Source organism: Leucopleurus acutus (assembly GCF_964270905.1).
Source record: "Leucopleurus acutus genome assembly, chromosome: 5".
NCBI lineage: Eukaryota > Metazoa > Chordata > Mammalia > Artiodactyla > Delphinidae > Leucopleurus > Leucopleurus acutus.
This window is the reverse complement of record NC_139147.1, coordinates 3,699,323-3,719,492: the sequence shown is the minus strand read 5'-3', so window position 1 is coordinate 3,719,492 and position 20,170 is coordinate 3,699,323. Positions and strand designations below refer to the sequence as shown.

The window sequence follows — 20,170 nt, the reverse complement described above, 5'->3', positions numbered from 1 at the left end:
ACAGAGAGGCAGGAAAACTGATTATTGTATATATTGTTCTTGAAAAGCATGTGCAGACTGCAGTGTGGCTTCTCCCTCTGCTTCAAGTGTCTGAGAGTAAACGGTAATTTGGGATTTAGAGCAGCTGTACTCACCCAGGGGGCTTGGGATCTATGTAAATATATGTCCTGACCTTGTTACACTAATGTTGTTAAATTCAAAATTTGTGCCATATGCTATCTTTGTTCTCTGTCCCCAATACACTGAGAGTTTCCATTTGTGACAGCGCAAACCAGAGGAAAGCAAACACGCACAGCCCCTCGATGCTGGTCTGAATTCAGAGCCGTGACGGAGCACGTTTGATTACCATGCCCGCCACTACCGAAGCTTTGGAAACCGACGTGGAGGGCTTCCAGAAATCTTAATGTTTTCATTTCCCAAGTCTTCCATCACTAATTATATGAAATGACCCAAGAGCAAGTTTTTGTTATTTTATAAAAATCTAAGTGTTACTATTGCTGATTTATATTTCTCACAATTTTCATACAAAAAAAAGTTCTCAATGACCACAAAATACCAAATATTTATTTTTATCAAGTGTCAGGATAACTTATTAAAGTTGAGGTTTATCATTTTTTATTGCTGAAGTATTCTAAGATCTTAATACTGCAAACTACTCCACTTCGATCCGATACGTTTTGGACTTACAAACACCGCTGAGATTTAACCAGAACTTAGGCGTCTTAAGAGAATCAAAAGAAGAAATGCTTGAACAGTGTTTCACTAATTGCAAATCAGTAAAAACAAAAAAAACCCAAACCACCTCAAGTAAAAGATTATACTGATACCATGGAATGAGGAACCATGCACACGACCAAGAACAAATTTCAACAGTAACGAAGTCAAGCCATCCTGTGACTGTAGGTCCAGAAGCACAAGGTGTTTTGGAGTTTTTCTAGGTTGAGTAAGGACATTGCTGATTAACATCAGTTTCCCTCAAACTTATATTCAAGCATGGCAGTTCGCAACCTTTATTACTCCTTTCGGAAAGATGTTTTGTTCCTTCTGACACAGCTCACGGCACAGGCTGAAATCCGGCGAGGGGCTCCGGTCTCCCAGGAGCGAGGTGGGCGGCCTTTTAGCTGTGGGTTTGCTCGTGGCTCCAGAGACTGAACGCCGTCTTGAATGTCCTATGGCAGAGCTTGCACATAAACTGTCTTTTAAACGTGATCGCCGAGAGGGGTGGCGCGTGGTAGAACAGCGTGTCTGACTCCCGGGCCGCGAAGAGCTTGTCGGCACTGGGAGCCGGGTTCTCGGGCAAGCCCGTGGGGCTGTCGGGCTCCAGGGGCTGGATCTTGGGCAGCGGCGGGGGCAGAGGGGGCGGCGATGGGGAGCCAGTGGGGCCCGGGCCCACCTCGGGCTCCCTGTGCGCCGGGTCCTCGGCGGCCTGAGCCATGTGGGACTGGAAGTGACTCCAGAGCCGGAAGTTGGTGCGGAAAGCCTTGTTGCAGACGTGGCAGATGAAGGGCTTCACGGAGCACAGCAGCTCCTGGTGCCGCTCCAGCTGCTTGGGCGCCGGGAAGGTCTTGCCGCACTTCTCGCACGGCCACAGGTCCTTGGGGGCCGCGCCGGGCTCGGGCGCCTCCTCCTCGGCCCCCTCCGCCGGCTCCTCTTTGACCTGGACCTTCAGCGGCCTGGAGAGGCTGAGGTCTTCGGGGAGGCAGGGCGCGTCTTCCGGGTCGAAGTTCACGGGCTCGGGGCCGCGGCCGCCCGCGGGGTCGTCTTCGGCGGCGGCGGCTGTGGCGGCAGCTGCGGCGGCGTCGGCCCGGCCGGGTTCGGGCAGGGCCTGCGGCCGGGTCGGGCCGCTGGCCTCACCGTTGAGGTCGGGCCGGGGCGGGGAGGCGCCCGCGGCCGGGGCCATGCTGTTCTGGTTGTGCACCTCCACCTGGTGCCGCCAGATACTGAAGGCCGACTTGAAGGTGCGCATGCACTCCAGGCAGGTCAGCTTGCGGTACTCGCACTTGCCCTCGTGCTCGCGCTTGAGCTCGGGCGAGAAGAACCTGAGGCTGCAGTAGGGGCACACGGTGGCCGTGCGGCACAGGCGCTCGTGGCTCCCCTGCTCTAGAAGAGAAGAGAGCTTGGCGTTACAGAGGCGGCACAGGTAGAGCTCTGAGCCGCCGCCCGCCGGGCCCCCGGGCGCCGCGCGCTCCCTGGGCCTGGTGGCCCTGCCGGCCCCGAGGGCCTTCTCTCCCGGGTGCATCTTCACGTGCTGCTTGAGCTGGGAGAGGAAGCGGTAGGCCTTCCCGCAGGCCGTGCACACGTACGCGCCCTTGGCCCGGGACCGCAGGCTCCTCTTGATGGCTTGCACGGGGGAGCCGCCGGGGCCCTGGAAGCCGGGCCGGCCGCGCCGCAGCTTCAGGATCAGGGCCTTCTTAATCTCCCGCTCCCTCACGATGTCGATCAGTTTCCTCTGGAATTTCTCGTCCAAAACGGCGTGCGAGCTGGCGGCCGGGGACGGGTTCTTCACGATGCCGTGCTGCGTCTGGCAGTGCGTCCACACTTTGAAGTTGGTGTGAAAGCGCTTGTGACAGATGTCGCAGGCGTAGGGCTTCTCGGGGTTGTGGTACATGTTCACGTGCCGGTGAAGACCGGCCGTGGATCTAAAGATCTTAAGGCAGTGTTTGCATTTAAATTTTTTGTTTGGTCTCGCACCCTCCAGCTCGCCGAATTCGTCCTTGCTCAAGTCAGAACCCGGGAAGTCGGCCTCGAGAAGAGGCGGGCTCGAGCGCTCCGCACGGGGGTCTCCCGCGCCCGGCGAGCCCCGGCCCTCGGCCTTCGGCTGCTTGGCCGGCAGCCTCCTGTCCGCCTGGAACCGCCTCTTGGCCGGGAGTCGGCTCGCGTCTTGCCGGTCGTCGTCCGCCTGCGGGACCAGGTCCCTCGTGGTGGCCGCAGCGTCCCCCACTGTGACACGGATGATGTCGCCGGGCTCCGGGGGACTGCGCGGCTCGGCCTTGACCCGCACCTCGGGCCCAGGGGCTGCCCCCGGCCGCTCCGCCGGCTGAGACGCGCTGAAGGACCGGAGGCGGTGCGGCTGCGGGGCCGGGGCCCGGGCGTCGGGGGCCGCCGCCTCGCTCGCGTCCCTGGAGGATGGCCCCTGAGAGAAGGCGCCGAGCGAGCTCCCCGCCGCGTCGCCCGAGCCCGAGCAGGAGCCCTGCGGGGGCTGCACGTCGGCGGCGGGCGCGAAGACGGGGACCTGGCTGTCCATTGACAGCGAGCGGCGGAGGAGGCTCTTGACGAGCGGGCCGCTCCTGTCCACGCCCTGGCCCCCGGGCACCGGCCCCCCGGCCGGGATCACCAGCCCCAGCCTGGAGTAGTAGAGCAGGTTCCTGTCCTCGCCCGGCCCGCCGCCCCGGCCCGCCTCCTTCAGCAGGAAGGGCGTCTCCGGGGCGCCGCGCAGAGACAGCACGGGCGGCCGCGGGCTCCGCAGCGCCAGCTCCACGGCCACGCCTCGGGGGAGCGGAGTGCTGGCACCCGGCCTCTCGTCCGCGGCCGCCCGGTCCTGCGGGGGCTTCGGAGGCGGCGCCGCGCCCCGCTTGGCCAGACCGCCTCGGCTCGGCTCTTCCGATGGCCCGGCGAGCTCGGGGGGCCTCGCGAGGCCCGCGGGGCCATCTTTCGGCCGGCTCTTCTCAGCTGCTGCCACGTGGTGTGCTGGCTCCGTGGGCTTGGGACCGGGGGCCTTACTGGCGTTGGCCTGGACGGCGATGCCGGGGGAGGGCCGAGGAGGGTGGCTGAGGTCGGCTGGATTCTGACTCACGGTTTTCCCCTGGGCCTCGTTTCTACTTTGACAAACGATGACGCTTCTCTTCTGAGAACTGTTCTCATCGTCTTCCGCGAAGGACTTCTTTCTGTTGGGACACGTTGGAAAAGGGGCCTGGGGCGTCTTAGAAGCGATGTTGGTCAGAAAGGAGATGCCCAGGCTGTAGCCTAGCTCCTGCACAGCAGCAAGGCTGCCTTTCTCCACAAATAAAGACGAAGAATAGATGTAGTTCAGCACGTTGTCGAAAGCATCTGGCTCACAAAAGTCCAGCTGGAACACAGTCTGTGACCCGTTCTCCTGACTCGTGAACAAGCTCTGGAAGTACTCGCTGCTGGCGGCCAGGACGTTCTTATGCGCGCGGAACTTCTGGTCCCCCACGATCAGGAGCACGTCGCACAGTTGCCCTCTGAGGCGCTCCTCGTTGAGGGCGCTCAGGAGAGAGATGGCGTGGGCTGGGTTGATGTAGTGCAGCAGCCCCTCCATGCTCGGGCTTCCCTGAAAGACAAACGTGCAGTCGCGTGAGCAGGGTGGCGGAAGCTCCCCAGACGAGGCTCCTCAAGGGCCGGGAACGCCAGCTGTCTTCCCACAGGTGCCAGTGCCTAGCAGACTGTGGCCCAACATGAGGTTTCTGGATGAATAATCTTACTTAAATAACAAGGAGAATATACAGAAACAAGTCTCATGGCTTAAGGAGGTCATCAGTCATTAAAACTGAAGGATTTTAAGCACTAAGGTCTGTAACAGGCATTTCCATACCAGCAAAAAGGCAGCTAGAACTTGGCAGGTACGTAGAGAAGCAATATTTGAAAACAAGGTTTACTATCCATATTTAGGGCCCACATCCATTTGAGGCTTAATTCTATTCTTCATTGGCTCAGAGAGAAAGTATGAAGTACCGAACCCCATAAAGTCCGTAATTCTGAAAGGAAAGCAGTTTTATTACTGAATATGATTAAACACAATGTGAATTAACAATAGGCTGTAAAGTAGAGGTCTCAAAAATAGGTAAGAGGCCTTCCCTGGTGGCACAGTGGTTGAGAGTCCGCCTGCTGATGCAGGGGACGCGGGTTCGTGCCCCAGTCCGGGAAGATCCCACATGCCACGGAGCGGCTGGGCCCGTGAGCCATGGCCGCTGAGCCTGCGCGTCCGGAGCCTGTGCTCCGCAACGGGAGAGGCCACAGCAGTGAGAGGCCCACGTACCGAAAAAAAAAAAAAAAAAAAAAAAATTTAAAAAATAGGTAAGAATTTGGAAAGAGGAAAATCATTTGCTAATTACGATTGCATCAAAGTGTTTAGCAAAGGTTAGAAATATTAAAGAATAAAAAAGTTTGTTTTCTTTCTTATGCTAAACACCTTGCAATCCGAACACTATTTCCTTACCAAATTACACTTTCAACAATGGCACAGTAGAAGCTTTAGCCTGGATCTAGACAATTATACTAATTCTAAACTAAGGGGTTTGACTTGAGATTTCACTGAAACTCCCTTCAAATCTAAAGGTGAGATCTAAAGGCCTAGTGGGGGGCTGGTGGCGGGGGTGGGTGTCTGCCGAGAGGCTGGGGTTGAGATCCTCCCTTGTGGTCCACTAGCATCTCAGATTAGCAGGTCCCTCACGTGAGACGGTTAACAACTGTGCCCTCCTTTAGGGCTGCTGCGAAAATTACATGAGCCTGTATGTCATACCTAGTAAGGACTTGACAAATGTGCAATTAATTTTCAGAAACTGCAGGGTTAATAGATATTTAATTCAGCATAAAAGGCTCCAGATTAACCTCTGACGAAGATGAAGCCATTTCACACAGAGAGGACACCTGACTCTCCAAATCTGACACTTCCCTCAGGCTGCTGCTACGGTAATGTCTCGTCTCTGGCTTGGTTTTATAATGCCATCTTGTTCTTTAAAATAGTTATGACATTTATTTTTTAATATAAAATGGATTCAGAGTAACTAAGACTATTTGGACAGTTTTATCATTCCCTAGAGGGTGAACTAGAGATACACCAAACAAGGTACCCGCACGTTTGCAGGTTCTCCTCGGGCTTCAAAGGACCAGGCTTTGCTGGTCAACTAGCCTCTGCACTCTTCAGGAGAATCTGCAGGGAAGAGTTTCCCAGGCCACCACCTGGAGGGACCAAGCGTGATCCCCGGTCTTCTCCACCACTGATCTGGCTCCTGTTGAGGTACTGACTCCATTTGACTGACCTGGAGGCGTGACTTGGCTTCCAGAGACAACGCCTGGAGCCCGTCCACAGACAACTGCCTTGGTCAGCTTGTACCGAGCTGCGGTTCATTCTTGCCTGGCATCGCTTCACCTCCATGGTGAGTGCTTGAGAAGGAGATTGTCCCTTCCTTTTTTTTGATTAGCCATTTAAATTTCTCCCTTAATCCTACTATACTGTCTTTGTAATCACACATCTATTTATGTGCAAAGAAACCCCTGTCATCATTTACAGAGGTCAGCAGAGAAAAAAATAAGCTTATAATGCCACACTCATAACTCAGCCGTGTTGTGAACGCTATTTTTAGTGCAATTAATTTTTGAGACAGCTAGTTCAGATGCTGCCACAGGGAAACAGCAGATGCAGAATCAAAGGCTTGGACAAGTACTTTTCAAAAGGGTTTCTTAAAATCAATTTAGTGGTCTGAAGTGAACAACTGAAAAAAGTGACTAGGGCAGAGTAGAAAAGTCCAAATGTCTCAAATGTAGTAAGGCTGACTACGATCTCGTGAAACTTTCACAAGTTATACGCATACATTTCCACACATGTAAGCCGGCACTGGGGTGAAATGTACAGTGGTCCCTCAGTATCTGCAGGGGATGGGTTCCAGGAAGCCTGCGGATACCAAAATCCACAGATGCTCAAGTCCCTTATATAAAATGGTGTAGTATCTGCATATAACCTACGCACATCCTCCATATACTTTAAATCATCTCTAGATTACCTGTGGGTCAGAGTTAAGACAGTTTGAAGGTCAGTGCTCTAAGCTAATCAACCTCTCTGAGCCTCAGTCTTCCCCACCGTAAAGTAGGGATAGTAATGTTACTGTGAGAATCAGGAAAGAAAACCATAATCGCTACCATTTATTCAGCACCTATAACATACTACAGATTTTACCAGAACTTCACGTCATTCACCTGTTCACTCACTCAACAAAGTGCCATTTCAGAAGGCCTGAAGGACGCAAGGATGAGCCATAAGGATCACTGAGGGAAGAGCATATAGGCATAGGGAAGAGACGGGGTAACAGCAGGGCTGGAGCAGAGCTGAAGCAGCCATGGATGATGACACTGAAGGAGCCTGGGGAGACACCGTGCAGGGCTGGGGGGACCACCGGAGGGACTGCACTTTTTACCAGGGCAGCTGTTGGAAGACTCTGAGAAGAGGAATGACAACACCCTGAATTTTGTTTCAGAAAGATTCCTCTGGCTTTGTTGCAAAAAGAATGGACCATGGGAGAGGGTGTAAGCTGGGAAGTCAGCTAGGAGTCCACCGCATTGAGGCAGGTGAGACAGGACAGTGCCTGGACCAGCGGGGCAGCGGTGGAGGTAAAGACAGTCATTAGGATTTCTAACGGACTGACTGCAGAGGGTAAGAAGGTGAGGAGGTAAGGGTGTCTCCAAGGTTTCCACTAGAACTGGAAGGATGTCCTTACTTGAGATGAAGCTTGAAAAATTGGTTCAGACTTTTTTCAGGAATTCAGTTTAGATATTCTAAATGTGAGCAGGAACCTGGTATTTAATGTACCCTTCACGGGCATCCTTTCCTGCTTCACTTCCCCTGCAACCTTTTTTTTTTTTTTTTTTGCGGTACGCGGGCCTCTCACTGCTGTGGCCTCTCCCGTTGCGGAGCACAGGCTCCGGACATGCAGGCTCAGCGGCCATGGCTCACGGGCCCAGCCGCTCCGCGGCATGTGGGATCCTCCCGGACTGGGGCACGAACCCGTGTCCCCTGCATCGGCACGCGGACTCTCAACCACTGCGCCACCAGGGAAGCCCTCCCTGCAACCTTTCTTATGCTTCCTGGGATCACTTCCCAAATAAACATCTACACTTGAATCCTTGTCTCAGGGTCTGCTTTTGGGGGAACCCCAACTAAGAAACCAAGAGACTGTGTGAGGACTAAACCACGTGAGATTTTCTACATCCCTGGACATGAAGCAACGCAATGCACATATCATCCGCTCCCTATTCCTACAGGCCAAGAAACCTGCATTTTCTCACTGTTCATTGTTCGGAAAAGTTTCCTTCTTTTTCTTCCTTCAAATTATCGTGACCTCTATTTTTGTTCTAAGTAACTGCTTCTAATCCCTAAACCACAGGCTTCCATACTTTTTGAACGAAACAGGAAATTAGGGAAAAATAAGTCACTGAGAGTTGAGTTGTAAGAGGAATGGTCTCCGTCCCTGAAAAGTATTTGGAATTTAAAACCATTCATTCGCCTCTAGCCTTAATTGATAGTCATCATCGAGAGCGCCTGCTTGAGAAGTGGCTAAGCATGTCCAGATCCCTGATAACCAGTGCAGAACAGCTCCAGGTACTGATTTTTCCATACCATTCCCGAGACACTGATCGGGCACGAACAGCAGCTAACATCTGAGCGCTTGCTCTGCCACGCAGCCCTGTGAACAGTTTTCAGGCTTTAACTCAATATTTACACCAACCCTAGGAGGTAGTACCATCATTATCCCCATTTTACAGTTGAGAAAACTGAGGCACACAGGGTTAAGGCTATGTGCCTGAGGCTCAAGTTTGCACAGTCAGGAGCACAGCAGAATTCACACCAGGTGACCTGGCTCTGGAGGCCATGCTCTTCACCTGCATACCGTACCTTTTAATTCCCACATAAACATCTGAGCTAGGTACTGCCATCATCCCTGTTTTACAAATTAGGAAACCGAGGCATCGAGAGGTCAGGTAGTGTGCCTAAGGTCATCCAGTCAGTTAATTGTGGGGCTGGGAGTCGGGCCCCAGAGCCTGGACTCTTGGTCATCACGTTACACACTTCTCATGGTTGGGCACCGGTCTAGTACGTGCTAGAACTGGCCAGACAGGGAGGGTGGCAGCCTGACAAGCATGGTCCTGCCTTACAGCTCCTGGCCTTGTGTGGGAACAGGGAAGTCAAACCACCACACGCTCCGGTGTGCTAAGCACCCGGCGGCAGGGCGCAGAGGTACAGGTGGAGTACAGGTGATGGCACTGGGTCCAGGTGAGAGGAAGGTCAGGGAAGGGATTCTACAAAAGAAGTGTCCTGAACAGGCAGGACTCAGAAAATATGGGCGTCAGGAAGGAAGGGTGAAGGACACTTCAAGGACAGGAGCGGTGTGTTCAGTACAGAGCCAAGGCCAAGTGCCTGGCTGGAGCAGAGGACACATGTAGGGGAGGGCGGGTCATGAGGCTGGGGAGGGGGTGGGGGCATGAGGCCCCCGGAGCAAAATTAAGGCCCCCCAAGGGTCGTCGGAGGACAGCGGCCCCTCGGTCCTCTTCAGGAGCCCAGGACAAGGGCTCTCGGTGTCTGGGGTGGCAGGAGCACACAGTGCGGACTCCTCTCCTTCACGCAGAGGCCCTCGCTTTTACCTTTGAATTCAATCATCAGAGCTTAACAATGGCCCCTTTCCTGGTCTGGCTGCAAACAATTAACATTTTGGACTTCTGTGTTTTAATGACACAGTAGGCATATTTTTGAGCTTCACAACTTCATTAAAAATATAAAATGCTACACTAAGAACGCAGGCAAAAACGGGGGTGAGGATCATGACTGCTGCGTGTCATGACATAATCCAGAAAACCCTTTGTAGCTGGTGGATGTGCAGACCGAACGCTCAAAGCCGCGTGCCTGTCTGCTCTGCAGCCTCAGGGGAGGCCAGCTTTCGTGCTGGAGGTACCTTCTCCTCCATAAATCTGCTGGGTCATCAAACTCCAATCTCTCGTGGACACTCAGGACCTCTGACTCACAGAGGACAGAGCATCCCAGGTCTGAAGCCTCTGACGTGGACATGTGCGCTGTCGCTGCACCCCTGGCCCCTCCTGCCCACTGCTCGTCTGCATGAGCCTCCAGCGCCTGAGCTCCCGCCACCACTTCAGTCACGGTGGAAACCTTGGTGCTCTTACAAGAAAGTGGGTGAAACATGGAAGAAAAGGTCCCTCTACCATAGAAGAGGCTGGGAGGAAACCCCCCGGGGAAACCAGCTCCTGAAGCGGGCCGGGCTTGCCTACCACTTGGGTCCCTGCACACAAGTATCTCCCCAAACTCTGCCTAAATTGTTTCTATTTCATGTTGTTTCCTGATATTTCAAAATGAGAGAATCTTTATACAGTTAACAATTCATGGCCGTCACCATAGCTCCACGGGAAAGACTGTCAAATGAGTCTACTTGTCTCAAATCCTAGCTTTGCCACCTATTACGTATGTAACCTCGTAAGGATCACTCAACCTGAGCACACGTTTCCTCAACCTGTTCAATGGGGCTAACACTGCCCACCACGCGGGATTCTTACGAAGAACAAAAGGCGCCGTATGTGTGCGAGCTCCTGGTGCATGTGGTGTTTCCCGTCTGCATGCGGGCACTCTACTTCTCCTCCTCCTTTCCTGAACGTTTCCACGGCAGGACAGACATGTAAGGCTAAACATAACGAAGCGTACGAAAAGTGCCGAGAATACTGTTTACAGGAAGCAGTTGATTTGGCCGAGGGGTGGGAGGGTCGATGAGTGAACGGTGGGGACCTGCGGGAAGATGGGGGACTCATTGCTTACCGGACAATTATAATGATATCAATACTACGGGTTCCACTCTTCACCATTCTACCGTAGATGCTTTCCAGAAACATGCATCTAATAGTGCCAGGGCTTAAAAACTCCAGAAGCCCCTGGCCTGAATGAGGTTCCAATTCCCTAGAATGGCTGCGGCGCACTTCACAACTGGATTCCAGAAAACTATTTCATACACCTCAAAGTCCTCAGGTACCGAGTGCTAAGAGGGGCAGGGAATTCATATCTTAATATAACGTAATTCAGTGCAAATAATTCCCTCTTGATACCAACTGTAGGAAGTCACGATTTTTAAGGAGATGGAGGAAAGTAGGCAGTTCTGGACTATAGCACATTCCAGGGATATAAACAGAAGCAAAGCAGAGCTAGACACTCGGATAAAAGGACATCAGGAGGTGAACAGTGGGCGCAGAAGGGGACATGAGAGGGACCAAATAACCTCACAGCAGCTTTCGAGTTTTGGAGACGAACACTCAGGCTGGTATCAGAGCTAAGGTACACTGTAAATCAAACTTGCTCCAAGACCAGCCCACAAAACCCTTACTCCAGTTCTATAGGAAGATCTCTCTTTAATCCAAAACATTAACGTGAAACTGAACTCTGGGCACACAAGCCTTTGGAATGCTGGAGATCGCTCATACAGCCCTAACCATGACACTGGGAGAAAGAAGGAATGCATATAACACAAAGCAAACCCGTAGTTAGAAAAACAAAGCATCTGCATTTGGCTTCGGAATATAAACACACACCCCGCTCACCCCCAAACCCTCACCTCTGGGTCTGGCCGGACTCTGTCCATTTGATTTTACTATGAGATGGTGGCAGGCAGTCAGCTCTGAGTTTACATCTCATCGTGGCTCACTTGGAGACAATGCAGATGTCCAGACATCCTCGAAAGCGCCTGGGCTTTCAAAGCCCGCCTCGCTGATCTGACCCTTCAAGAGCAGCGATGTCACCCCCTTGGACCCCATCTCACCACAGGTTTTGTGTCCCCCGAGGAGGTCTGATTTGGTCTTAGGGTGGCCTCACCCAGCAGAACGCACCCCGGTTAACAGAGCAGCCTCCTGTTGTGCCCCTCCCGCTGGAGCACCCCCGTCCCGAGGAGTCTGAGGCGCTGTGCTCCCCTCACTCAGGACTGGGCACACAACCGATGCCCAGCCCATTAGAAACTTTCTCCTTTGGAATATGGGCTGAGAACACCAAAGGCAGCAACTAGCGGAGCTGATTTATCTCAGCCCTGGCCTGGAAGTGCAGCCTGCAGTGCCCGCTACACAGGCTCCTGCAGTTACCTTGGTTTTCGTCCTTCCCGGCCCAATTCTTTGTCTTTCCTTCAATGTCAAGAGCAGCCCTCTCTCTACCTTTCAATTTCTTCTTCTATTCAAGCTGGCCTGGCAGTTGCTGCTCTTGTCACTAAAGGACCCTGACTAACAGATTTCCAAGTGGTACTCGTCCTTCCTGTCATGGCCTCCAAATCCATCTTGACTGAGCTTCCGAAAGCAAAACTCTGATCGTCCACTGGACGCACACATTAGGTATTACCATTATGAACTCAGCTTCTTTACCGAGCTCCTATTACAGGCAAGGCACGGTTAGACACAGGTGAAACACAGGGTCGCACAGAACAGCCAAGGCCCCCACTTTCCAGTGGGGTAGATCAGACGATGAACAGGGAAACAAGTAAAAAAAGATAACTTCTGACTGTGCTAAGAGCTACAATGGAAACAAATAGGAAGCTATGACGGGGGCCAGGTAACCAGAGTTTGGAGGGGATGGTCGGGAAATGCCTCGATGTGACAGTTTAGCTGAGACCTAAGACCTGACTAAAAAGAAATAAAATGATAAAAACGATGGTTCTCCATTAGGTTAAAATGAAAAACTTTAAAAACATGGACTTCAAGGCTCTGTAAATCTGGTTTCAAACTACTTTTTAAATTTTCTTTCCTTTAGTTATCGCCTCGTGATAAATTCCTGCTTCAGATACTTTGTCTCTGAGACACCACCCGCAGGTCTTGCTTCTCCTGTCACCCAATCTGCAATGTCCCAGACCCCCCGCCCCCGCCCCCACCACCACTCAGCTGAACGTTACTCACCCTTCAAAGCTCAGCTCAAGGCCATTTCCTCCATTAAGCCTTCGGTCGTGGGCTGGACTGTCCCCTGCGATTCCTAGGTCGAAGTCCTAACCTCCAGCACCTCAGAATGTAAGCGTATGTGGAGACAGGGTCTTCTAAGAGACCGTAGGTTGTAATGAGGCCTTAAGGGTGCGCCCTAATCCAACGTAACTGGTGTTCCTGTAAGAGATGGAGAGAAGGACACAGACACAGAGAGAAACCATGTGAAGACAGAGAAGATGACCGTCCACAAGCTGAGGGCTCGGGAGAAATCAAGCCTGCCAGAGCCTTCATCTTGGCCTTCTAGGCTCCAGAATTGTGGGAAATACACCTGCCAGAGCCTTCATCTTGGCCTTCTAGGCTCCAGAATTGTGGGAAATACACTGCTGGTGTTCAGGGCCCCCAGTCTGTGGTGCTCTGTTACGGCAGCCCTAGCTAACTAATATACACACCTTCCTTGACCACTGCAGTTTGTAACGAGCAAACGCCTTTCAACTGCAGCATTACAGAGGGACACCATTTATGCAGTGTTTATTCAGTGCCGAATACTGTAAGTTGTCTGTCTCCCCAGCAGAAATGTAAAAGCTATTTAAGGACTAGGAATCTATTTAATGTCTTTTGACACTCTTCACAATGCCCAACGTGGTATCCCACACAACAATAAATATCTGTTGATTTTTCTGTACTCTGACACTCTGATTAGATGCAGGAGTGGAGACCGTGCCTTTTGTTTTCCTAAAGCAGAGCTGGTCCCACCAGTGCCCTTTAGAATACTATATTGACTTCTCTATTCCTCCCTAGATAAAACGCAAACTCTACGACTGGCATGCAGGAGTCTTCATATTCTGATCACAGTTCGTCTCTCCACCCTTACTGGACAGCATGAGGGTGAGCGTCTACCCTACAAACTTGCACACCCAATTTCCACCGACTGTCTTTCTTACCTTTCCTTTACTTGGCTAACCTCTACAGAAAGATCCAGCTCAAACGTCACCATCTCTACAAAGCTCTAGTGATGTGCTCCTGGCCAGCAGCTCAGCCATCTAAGCCACCACAGTACTTCGTCCCCTCTGCAATAACACATCTATTTTGAATGATCTGCCTTTATATCTACCCTCTCATGAGAGTCCTTAAAAGGAAGAAGCCCTGTTGTCAGCTGTGTGTTCCTAATGCTTAGTGCAGGCCCAGCAGGTGCCTACTGGCTAAAGAGAGAAACCATTACCAAGGCTCGAGGCCTGGGCTGGCGCATCTCTGCTGCTCCAGCATCCGGCACAGATAGCGGCGCGTGGCCGTGGTCTTCGCTTTGTGCGTGAGTGCCTGTGGCCTTAATTGCTACCGGCCTATGACTTCCAACTCTGTATCCCTGCTGAGGCTTCTCGGGACTCGTCCATCACAGGACAGCCCTCTTGTCCAGGATGGTACCTAGGACCCTACCCTCCCACATCTGCCGGTCCCCACGTATTTCCTGTTTAGTTCGGTGTGCTGCCAGCCAGCAGGTGTCCCAAACTGGAAACCTCTTCTCTTTCCTTTCTAGCCAGTGCCCACCCCCCGTCAAGCCTTGCTCGTGGTCAGCTCTGGCGTCTGCTCTCCTCACCCCCGCTGGCTTTGGTCCCTCTGGTCGTCTCCCCTCACCCAGAGACCCTCTCAATACCCTGGCTCCTCTCCTGTTACACACCTAACACGCCCTGCCATGAACACGGTCAGGTTCCTCAAGGGCAGGGGTCATATCCTTTGCAACTTTTATTTCCAGAGAATGAAGCACATTCTACACCGAACAGTGCAAAAAGGAAGAATAAATTAGATGCAACGTTATTTTGAAGTGAACCAATGCCCCCCATGTCTACTTTCTTTTTACCATTGGTATTTACTGGTACTCGTATTTAAACGTCATGACCATTAGTCATTAAGGTGGATGAAGGATTTACTCCAAGCACCAGCGGGTAAAAGTTTTCAAAAGTAACTGTCAACGAGAAGCCTTTCTGACACGGATTAACCCACTTTCTTCCGAACAAGGCATCAGACCACAACGCAGGCTCCCCACGGATGACGCAGGGTCACCGCTGTCAGCAGTCCTGGATGCTGCGCAATACCTGGCGCCCTCAGATGCCGGGCGTGAGCGGGGCTGGTGGCTCCCGCCCTCAGACCCCCAGGGCGCTGTGCACTGCGCGGGCTCCGGCCACCGCTCCCCCCACCTCCCACTGCCAGGCCGCCCCGCTGGAGAACCTGTCTCTACGGTCACCCCTCTGAACGGTGCTGCCGAAGCGGCGTCCTCCAGAACCGCGCGGCGCTGCGGTCGGAGCGCGCAGCAACCCGGGTGGAGGGCCGGGACCGAGGGGCGCTCCCGCGGCCACAGCCATGCTCTCCCGTACGGGGGCCAGTGAACGCGCGCCAGGTAAGCGGTCTGGGCGAGAAAAGATCTCGGGGAGTCCGGCCCGCGGAGGTCTCTGGGCGGGGGTCTCCAGCGCGGCCGGTCGGCAACCTACGCCTCCGGCCGCAGGTTTCAGACGGGGGCTTTCGCGAGAGGCGGGGGAGGCGCTCCGCATTCCGGCAGAGACGCTCGGGGCCAGCGCTGGAGAGTCGGGGAGACCGGTCCTCCCGGGGGTCTGCGGGGGGCCGGCCAGGAGGCGAGGCGAGGCGCGGCAAGCAGTCCACTCGGGTCAATGGTTGGGTGCGCCGGCGGCCGCTAGGCGGCGCTCGAGGGCCGGTGGGGCGGGGGCGCGGGCCGCGGCAGGTGCGGGGGTCCCCGGCCCCGCAGCTTCCGCGTACGCCCGCGCGCCCCGGCAGACACCAGCCGGCCTCCACGCCGGCCCGGGATGGAGCACGCGCCCGCGGCCGGAAGGCGCCCCAACCGCCCGGCGCAAGGGCGCCGGGCCCGGCGAGGGAAGCCCAGTGAGGGACGGAGCGTGCGCACTGGCGAGGGCGAGGCCAAGTGCGGGCAAGGAGCATGCGCAGTGTGAAGGCACAACGGGCTACGTGGGAGCCCGGGGCATGCTCGGTGAGAGCCGGGCCCGGCGCACGCGCAGAAGCGCTCCGAGCCCGCAACCCGCCGGCGGAGAGAAAAAGGAGGAGAGAAATCACCTCAGAGTTACGTCAGGAAAGGCCGCGTTTTGCGGGGAGGCTGTGGCCTCCCACGGGCCCCGCAGTTCTCCTAGGGCCAGGGCCCTGACAGTTACTCACCGGTCTTCAGCCCCGAGGCAGACGCCAGGCCCCTTCCCGCTCACACTCGGCTCGCGCGCGCCGCAGCCGCCGCTGCCGCTGTGATTCCATCCATCTTGAATTTGACGTCATCCCACACCAGGGATGAGGTCATCGCAGGCAGCGCTCGTCACGTGCGCGGCCCTGTGATTGGCCGCCAGGCGCCGGGGGGCGGGGCGAGGGAGGTGCGCGGCGCGGGGGGCCGGGCGGGGGCGGGCCCGATGGCAGGCGGCTGGCCGCCACCGCCGCCGCGTCCTCCCGCGCGCGCCTTCCGCCCGGTGTTCCTCCTCCTGAGCCGCACGCGCCGGCGTCCTCCCCCCGCTCGAGGCGGGGCGCGCCTCCCCCGTGGGCCGCCCTGATGGGAGGCGGCGGCGGCGGCGGCGGCTGGAGGGGCGCGTATCGCGGAGGCGCGGACCGCGCTCTGCCTGGCGGTCCCGGTGGGTTTGGCGCCGCGGGGACACGCGCCGGTGGGCTCGCCGGGTGGTGCCCCTTCCCGGCCCGGTGCGCTGCGGCGGCGCCTCCGCTCGGCCCTCGGAGGACTGTTTTCCGACGGCAGCCCCTTGGTGCGCGGGGCCAGGTGCATCTCGGCGGCGCGGACGCCTCTCGACAGGGCGTCCGACCTGCTGAGAACCAACCTGGGCGCTAACGCTTCCTCCCAGCTGGGCGTTCCGATCGCTGGGGACCGCTCGGTGCTGACTTGGGGTGAACGGGCCTCCAGGTTCACCCCGCCTGAGCAGATGGGGGTGGCAGCTCTGCTCTTCAGCCTCGCGTGGCATCCACTTGTCAACTGCGTGTTCACAGACAAAACCTTCATTTTTAATAGGCATTGGCTTAAGCGATCGCTGGGCAACTAACTTACTTTCTCTAATATCAATTCTCAATTGCTGTCTCCTAGACTGTCGTTTTCTTGCATGAGTATTACAAGCCCATTATTTAGAAAACTCACTTCCCTCTCATTCAAACCCAGAAAATTAGTGTAACAGAAATGCCAAACTGTAAACACTAACTCTACAGAAAGGTTCTGTTAGGCAAGGTAAACAAAACACATCAGATTGGAATGGAGAGGAGACTGCGTGTTGTTGTGTTTTTTGGCCGGGGTGCAGGCAGGATCTTAGTCTCCCGACCAGGGATGGAACCGGTGCCCCCTGCAGTGGAAGCGCTGAGTCCTAACCACTGGACCGCTAGGGAATTCCTGAGACTGCCTTTTAAAGTGATAATTTTTAGGACCAATGCTTAAATTCCTGGCTTTTAAATCCATGTTGTTTAATATTTTCCAAATGTCAGTTTTCAGATAAATTTAATTTTTTAAAGTTGAGTTTATACATACGACCCTAGGTAAAAAAAAATTTATGAAACGTCTGAGGAACATGTGCAAGAAATGATCTCGCATTAGCTTGATTAAAATTAAAAACGTGTTGCAAAATGAACAGCTCTATTGTCAATTGTTTTCGTTCCACTAATTTTAAGAGGACTCAGTCTCAAAGGAAGAATCTTGCACCTAAAAGTTTTCTTCTGCCACTCTTTAAAAACTTGAAAAAGTGTCTTTGTATTTTGAACTGAATGGTGGTGGAGCAAAAAGTGGCTTTGAACTAAAAGAACAGTGATTATAAGTCTTTCAAAGGGCCTTGAGTTTTAGGGTCCCCTGTGGTTAGGCTGGGCGAGCACACGTAGTTGTCCCCACGTTACGGGTGAGAAAACGCGTACCAGCTGTGTAACCAGAGCTAGAAGCTGGGTTTTCTAGTTTTCAGTGTACTGTACCGTATGCCAAAAGCCATCACCTTCTGCCTGCATCCCTTCCCGCTGCCTCAGGAAGATACACGTTGGTGTCTCCTCTTTAAGCCATGTGATCAGGCCATTTCACTAAAAGAGACCTGACTGCTAAATCCAGCAGTTTGTTCAGTTGGCTCTTTGGTTTGTGACCTACCAATTCCTCCTTCAAACCTACTTGTTTCAGTGATGCGTCATTCCCCTGGATTTTCTTTTCTTTTTTTCTTTTTTGGCCTTGCAGCACACGGCTTGCGGGACCTTAGTTCCCCGACCAGGGATTGAACCTGCACCCTCGGCAGTGAGAGCGCGGAGTCCTAACCACTGGACTTCCAGGGAATTCCCTCCCCTGGATTTTCTACCCGTTATCTGACCTCTGGTTCTCAGCCTCCTGTGTCAGCTCCTCTGCCCAGACCGTCCTCACAGTTTGGGTCTCCTGACGTTCTGACCGTGGCCCTCCTCTTTCACTCACCCCATGCAGTCCTGTCCATCCCTGGGACGTGAGCCCAGCTGCCTGAGCCAGAGCCCCTCCCTCATCACCAGTATTCTATTCGGCCCGTCACCAAATCGGGGCCATCCACCTCCTGGCTGTACCTCTGATAATGTAACCACGGGCCAGTCCCCAACTTCCTAACTGCTCCCCAGCCTCCAGGATGTTCCCGTTCAATCCACCCTCGTGCTGCAGTTCAAGTGATCCTCTTAGAAAGCCAAAGGTGTCATGCCGCTCCCTTGCTTAAGTTGCTGATGGCTCTCTATTGCTTTAAGGATGACATTCAAATTTCGTAATGTGACTGACCAAACTGGTGACAGCCCGCCTCTAATCCCACGTCCCCCGGCACCCACGTGGACACACGTCCTCTCCGAACAAGTCACACTCTGCCTCTCACCTCTGAGTGTCCTTGTCCGTTGTCCTCTCCCCTGAGCTCTTCCTCCCCCTGCCCTGTGCACACTCAGTCTCCCCTTGATAATTTTATCTTGCTGGTTCTCGTTCCTTCCTCCAGGACTCCCCCAGCCCCCACCCCTGTTATCACTCAGCCTCATTGCATTTGGGGCCCCCCCTCTGTGCTCCTATAGCAGCTTGTGTAGCTTGTTATACACGTGTGCACTTGTTATTGGATTTGCCTGCCAGCAACCTCTCCCCCTCAGTGGGCTTCCTGTTCCCCTCTGCCTGCCCGGTGCCCAGCGTGGTGCCTGACCTTGAGTTCATATTTTTATTGTGTGTCCTCCACACACGGATGCATCCCGGCAGGATTTCTAGCTCCATGTACATGTAGATTTATTTAGACACGGTTCACATCATTTATCTGGACAGCTTCTCGTTAGATATCACCGTTTGGATAACCTACAGCTCTGCGCTCACATAGCACAACTTCCTAAGTTCTTTCTGTCGTCCCTTGAACTTTTTCTTCCTCCCCTATCCCTGTCCTACTTAGTGGGACTGCCCTGTCACCCCAGCCAGAAGGCTGATGGTAATTTTAGACTCTTCTCTCTCAGTGTCTGCATTCAGCCGTCACTCAGTCTTATCAATCTACCTCTAAACACCCCTGATCTGTCCTCACCTGCCCTTCTGCTGCCGCTCCCTGGCTCCAGGGCCTCTGGCCAGTCATTGTAGCCACTCAGCCACATTCCTGCTTCGGGTTTGCGCCTTTCCGTGCCAACCCAGAACGTTTTTAGTCGGATTTATCTCTCTAAGTGCAAATTGGATGTTGTCTGCGGCCTCAGTGCCGGCACGACCTACAAAGTGGAGTGGAGATGGCTCTGGGCGTCCCCCCTGCACCAACTGCTCCAGCCACGCATGGCTGGGACTGGCACTGCCCAGATGCCCTTTTCTTATTCAGCCTGCTGGCAGATCCCGTTTCTCCTCCAAGCTTCAGCCCCAGGCCTCCTGCCCATGTGCTGCGGTGGCTTTGCTGTGACATTATTCATCGGTTACCGGCTGCTAGCAGGTCAGCTGCTTCACTTGTGGGCTCTTGGTGCAGAGACTGTGCCTGTGAACCTGTGAGTCCCAGAGCTTTGGGCCTGTCGCTAGCACTGTGTCCTGGGCCATCTGCCCTCGATGGCCAGTTTTCCCTCAGAGACTATCACAGTGATGTCTGAGTCTGCGTCAGTAATACCATAACTCGACTTGTTTGTATCTCTTGTACCAAACAGCCCTTTTGTAAATTGGGGTTTAAAAACATAAGCCTCTACATATTTGGAAGTGGGAAGTTTTTATTTATTATTATTATTATTTTTGGCCATGTGGCTTACGGGATCTAGACCCCTGACCAGGGATTGAACCTGCACCCTCGGCAGTGGAAACGCAGAGTCCTAACCACTGGACCGCCAGGGAATTCCCTGGAAGTGGGAAGTTTTAACTGGCTGTGATTCTCTGTTTCATTTTGAACTTGTGTCTAGACGTCCAAATTTGCCCAACCTGTTAAGCTGAGGGGTTGTCCCTTTAAACAGTCAGGTTAAGGTAGAGAGAGGTGGATTCATTGTCCGTGGTTTCTTTAACAAATGACCCCAATCTTCGTGACTTAAAACAGCAGAAATGTAT

The 20,170-nt window shown here is 53.8% G+C and overlaps 1 protein-coding gene across 1 annotated transcript; it reads right to left on the bottom strand.

The window, feature by feature from the left end:
• Window positions 1-663: 663 nt before the first annotated feature.
• Window positions 664-16,020, bottom strand: ZBTB21 (zinc finger and BTB domain containing 21). The gene is made up of 3 exons (XM_082839742.1): window positions 15,850-16,020; window positions 12,655-12,852; window positions 664-4,291 (listed from the first exon to the last, which is right to left on the bottom strand). The coding sequence occupies exon 3, from the start codon at window positions 4,277-4,279 to the stop codon at window positions 1,118-1,120; it is 3,162 nt and encodes a 1,053-aa protein (XP_082695868.1). The 5' UTR covers window positions 4,280-4,291; window positions 12,655-12,852; window positions 15,850-16,020; the 3' UTR covers window positions 664-1,117.
• Between the last annotated feature and the right edge of the window lie 4,150 nt (window positions 16,021-20,170).